This window comes from Aspergillus saccharolyticus (assembly GCF_003184585.1).
Source record: "Aspergillus saccharolyticus JOP 1030-1 unplaced genomic scaffold BP01scaffold_82, whole genome shotgun sequence".
In the NCBI taxonomy this organism is placed as follows: Eukaryota; Fungi; Ascomycota; class Eurotiomycetes; order Eurotiales; family Aspergillaceae; genus Aspergillus; species Aspergillus saccharolyticus.
In genome coordinates this window covers 1-5291 of record NW_020290692.1, presented here as the reverse complement: position 1 = coordinate 5291, position 5291 = coordinate 1, and the positions used below count along the sequence as shown (strand labels likewise).

Below are 5291 nucleotides of genomic sequence, written 5' to 3'. Positions count from 1 at the left end.
ATATCACGAGGTCACGTGACCTCGGACCTCACAACACCTCAGTGATCCGAGCGTCACACCAACAGAACACCAATTTAATCAACATATCAGTCACAGGTTATGAGCCCTCGTGGCATCATTTTATCGTCAAAAAACCACCGCTTTCATCAGTTTTTCGATAAAAACTCCCCTCACACACTGATATCCTTGATATCATCATCTTTTAAAGCTTCTTTTTCACTACACGGAAGGTAGGGAAGCCTCCGAGGCGTTCTCGCCGGCTTGGCACCCAAGCCCGACCCCTATCATTCGTCCTCCCACCACGCGAGCGGCGTGGCACCCACCCTACGATGTCATCATCAAACGACCCTTTTGACATCGACGTTTCCAAAGCCGTTCCAAAGCTTAAGGGCCAGTCTAATTGGCTATCCTGGCAGAGAAATTTACGCAATTATCTAAGATCCAAGACTCCGGAAGCCTGGGAATTGCTTCAGGGCAACCATCTGCTTCCTGAGGAACCTGGTCTATATCCAGAAGGCCACGACGAGAATATTTAAATCCTTGCCGCTCGTGCGTCCGAAAATGGGGCTATCCCTACGCAGGAAGACCTCCAACGTAGCATCGAGGAAGCTAAACAAAGGAATCGCGCCTTAATAGCTACATACAACAGTGATGTACGTAAGTGGAATCAGCTGAACTACTCAGTTCTTGTTATTCTGGGTGCTACGTGCGAGGCCAGCCCTGCAGCACGTTTCCAGAACTGTGATACAGCCACGGAGGCATACAAACTTCTTCAACAAGCCTACGAGACCGCCAGCTTCGCTACTACCGTTCGTCTCTATAACAAGTGGGCGTCGATACGTTACAACGGCACAAATAGTCAAGAGTCTTTTCTTACCAAGTTCGCGGATGCCCTCAACGAGCTACGCGGCGTCAAGGCGGTTGACGATGAAACCGAACTTCTGCAGTTCTTCACTGCAATACAGGACGTTCCTGCGTTGCAGCCGTTCATCACCAACCAGTATATGTCCTTGACAGGCAACGCAGTTCCCTCGTCTGTGTACGCTCAATTCACTCAGTTTGAATACACTCGTAAGAACCAGTTCGGCCAGCTATCTACGCACGCCGTCAACAACAAGCCTGCGGGCAACTTCAACAACAACAATAACCACGGCGTTGATCGCAGTGTTCGAGGCCGAGGTCGTGGACGTGGCCGCGGACGCGGTGACGCTCAGTCACGCGGTGGAGGCAACACCAGTTCTATTCATTTTGAACGTGAACAACTAGACGCCGCTGATAGGAACTCTATATTCTGCACATTTCATCAGCGTAACGGGAATCATTTCTCAAGCAAGTGTTCGTTGAATCCGGCCAATAAGAAAGACACGAGCACTTCCGCCAACACTGTATCTGCGCCGGCGAAGGCTATGCCGCTGTCAGAACTACCATCCACGAATGCAGTCAACATTGACTTTGACTCGCTTGGTGCATTCGCTGCCTCACTTCGTTTCAACGTCGCTACCGTGACAGACGAAGACGCGCGTCCGAATCACACCTACGAATGGATGCTTGACTCCGGAACCGTTGAAAGTATGACATATTCAAAGCATCACTTCTTGACCTTCACCCCCTGCGAGCGCTGGGCCAGAACTGCTACGGATGAACACTTCAAGACCGCCGGCTACGGTGCCGTATCTATAGAACTCGCCGACGAGAAGGGCAGACCGTCTGGTCTTCTCGAACTGGACCGTGTCTGGCTTGCACCTGCACTATCACATAACCTCATTTCGTGTAAGCAGCTTGCACGTCTCGGAGTTCAAACACATATCGAGACTGACGACATCACCGTTCTCATGAAAAACGGCGAAAAGATCGGCTACGCTGTCTCTGATACTGCTCAGTATTTTCTGCATACAACCGGTCAGACGAGCCGTGAGGCTATCCGCAGTCTATACAGCTGCGGAGCCCTGACTCGCTCACCACCTATTGATATCACTGTCCACGCGGTCAAGAAGCCACTTCCATCACCGATCTCGATACATCTGGCTCACCGCCGCACTGCACACGCCTCCGAGCGAAAGATCCGTGATACGATTCGACACGTTGTCGGCTTTGACGTCAAAAAGGGCACCTTGGCATCTCCCTGCGAGCCCTGCCTTCGCGGAAAGGGTCAGGCGTTGCCCGTTTCACATAATGAACCACGCGATCTTGGTCTTCGAGTTGGAGATCTTATTCATACTGACGTTTGTGGCCCACTTCCTACACGTGGTCAAACCGGGGCATATTACTTCGTCACTTTCACCGATCATGCCTCCCGATATTGCTGGGTGTTTCTGCTTAAGGAACGCAGTGAGGTCCGTGATAAATTCACAGAACTATCTGAAACGTCAACTGAATATCGATATTAAACGTGTTCATGCCGACAACGCACCTGAACACCAACCTTTATCGACATATTGCCAGGAACAAGGCATCGTGTGGGACCCTGCACCTCGTTATCGTTCAAACCTTAATCCAATTGCTGAAATCAAGAATCGCCTCCTTGTTGAACCGGCTATATCAGTCATGGCGGACAATCAACTGCCTCGCTTTCTCTGGGACCATATCGTTCTCGCGATCTGCTACATCCAAAATCGCCTCATCCACAGTGCCATTGGTAAGACACCATATGAAGCGCTATATGGCGTGCAACCGGACCTCTCCCGATGGAGGGCTCTGGGTTGTCGCTGCTGGCATCTTACACCCAAGAAGACTCGTGATAAACTGGAAGATCACATGCAGGAAGGTCGCTTCGTCGGCTACAGTGAGTCCGTGTATAAGATATACGATATTAAAACTCGTCAAATCGTCTACGCACGCGACGTCATCTTCAATGAAGAACCGATCTCTCAAATGCCCACAACGACGCCAGCGTACGACCTTGATTCAGCACGTCACAACGCCAAAGGCATGGAGGAAGCCGTCACAGATGATCCTTGCCGCTGGTCTCCACTTGCTATGCTTCCTGAACGTCAGGAGCGTATTCCCATTGAAATCCCAGCCTTTCCAGCTGAGGAGAACACTGAAAGCACTAACGATCCGGATTGGCTGATCGAGTATAAGCAGACCGGCATACTGCCACCGCTGAGCTTCTCAAATGACACCGTCCGTGACACTCCCGCTACACCAAATCATGATGCAGTTGACACCTCTATCCGTAATACTACTAACACCCCGCCTCCTATCATTGAGGACGACGGGTCTGACGACGAACTCATCGTACTGGACAGGCCGAATAACAGTAGATCCCATTCAACGCCTGCGACGGCGCTTAAACAACCACTTCGTCGATCGACACGTATTCGTAAGCCCTCGCGAGCACTTCTTGAATCATTAAACTCACACGTTATCGATGTCAATGAGGATCCTGACATGAATGTTGACTCGCTGTTTCAACTCCTTATTGACAATCATCTCGCCCACGCCATCTATCTTGATACTGCAGCTACCCAGCCACCCGCTGAACCACCTCCGCAAACTGGGGGGTCTCCTTCCGCGAAGAAACTAACACCGCAGGACGTCGGCTATACTCCCACTACGTACGCCGACGCGATGGCTTGTGTTGAAGCAGAGAAATGGCGTGAAGCCGCTCATCGCGAGATGAGGCAACAAGTCAAACAAGGCACGTTCCGCATCGTTCCGCGTCTACCCAATCTACGACTTCTCCCTCTTAAATGGGTGTGGAAGATCAAACACGATGGCACGTACAAGGCACGCCTCGTTGTTAAGGGCTTCCGCCAGCGGGCCGGAAAGGATTATCAGATTGGTGAGATCTACGCGGCCGTTGCGAAAAGCGTCAGTTTCAAGATCTTCGTCGCCCTCGCAGCTATGCTTGACTGGGTCCTGTACAGCCTCGACGTCGTTTCTGCGTTCCTCAACGCTGAACTACGTGAACCGATATACATTGAATTACCGGAAGGCTTCCAGGAGAACGGTAAGTGCGGCGAACTCGTCAAGTCGTTATATGGCCTCAAGCAGGCACCGCGTGAGTGGTATGATATGTTACATGATTTCCTCACCGCGAACGGCTTCAAGCGCCTGCATGCAGACCACTCCGTGTTCATTGGAAAGTGTCTTTTCATACTTGTTTACGTCGATGATCTTCTTCTACTGGCACAGGATATCTCCGTGGTTGATTCCTTCAAGAAGCTGCTCAGCAAGCTTGTCAACTTCACCGACAACGGTATCTGCACTCGCTTTCTCGGAATCGACATCATTCGTACGAACGAAGGCATTTATCTCTCGCAGAAGTCATATATTGAAGACTGCCTTAAGCGCTTCGGCATGTCGACCTGCAAAACCTCTCCCATACCATTTAACTGCAAAAATCCTTTGCCGAAATACACAGGAACCGCGCACCCTGACGACGTTAAGTTATATCAGGAACGCAACGGTGCACTTATCTGGATCATGTTTAACACACGCCCGGATATCGCGTACGCAACCAGCAAGCTGTCGTCCTTCGCCGCGAACCCTGATAAGCCTCATGTCCAAGCCATGACTCTCGTCTGGCGTTATCTCGCTGGGTCACTGGACCGTCATCCGTTCTATCGCCGTGGAGGTCCTGGCCTTATTGGCTACTGTGATGCTGAATGGGCGGGTCCATACTCACTTAATGCTAACTCGACGTCAGGATACGTTTTCCAACTCGCTGGCGGTCCTGTGTCATGGAGTTCTAAACGTCAAACCGCTATCGCACTATCTTCCACCGAGAGTGAGTATATTGCTCAGGCCGTCGCTACTCAGGAACTTCTCTGGCTTCAACTACTCTTCACCGAACTCGATATCCAGCGTTTCAAGGCCACGCCGGTGCTGATGACCAAGCCCACTGTAATCCGCGCAGATAATCAATCCGCCATAGCCCTTGCTAAAAATCCTGAGTTCCACGCGAGAACGAAGCACATATCCATCAAGTGGCACTTTATACGGCGCGAAGTACGTGCGAAAAACGTCGAATTCGTCTATATCAGCACGACTAAGCAGGCCGCCGACGGTCTCACGAAACCGCTTGAACGCGTGGCGTACGCCCGCTTCATCAACCAGCTCGGTATGGTGGACCATGTAATCTAATTTCTCTGTATCTACACTACATCTCCTTCCTATTTCGGAAACGCGAGCAGCCTCACGTCTTCCTTGTTTGTACGTAACTTGGTGTCTGACGTCCTCGGTCATGGGGGGTGTACGATATCACGAGGTCACGTGACCTCGGACCTCACAACACCTCAGTGATCCGAGCGTCACACCAACAGAACACCAATTTAATCAACATATCA

At 51.1% G+C, this 5291-nt stretch overlaps 1 protein-coding gene across 1 annotated transcript; it reads left to right on the top strand.

Annotated features, from left to right (window-relative positions):
- Positions 1-91: 91 nt before the first annotated feature.
- On the top strand, positions 92-968 carry BP01DRAFT_361503 (uncharacterized protein). The gene has a single exon (XM_025576168.1). It carries the CDS (start codon positions 330-332, stop codon positions 534-536), a length of 207 nt encoding a protein of 68 aa, XP_025426118.1. The 5' UTR covers positions 92-329; the 3' UTR covers positions 537-968.
- Positions 969-5291: the final 4323 nt, after the last annotated feature.

Excerpts from the sequence above, each read along its gene's own strand:
- BP01DRAFT_361503 (XM_025576168.1), top strand. The coding sequence starts at position 330 with ATGTCATCATCAAACGACCCTTTTGACATCGACGTTTCCAAAGCCGTT.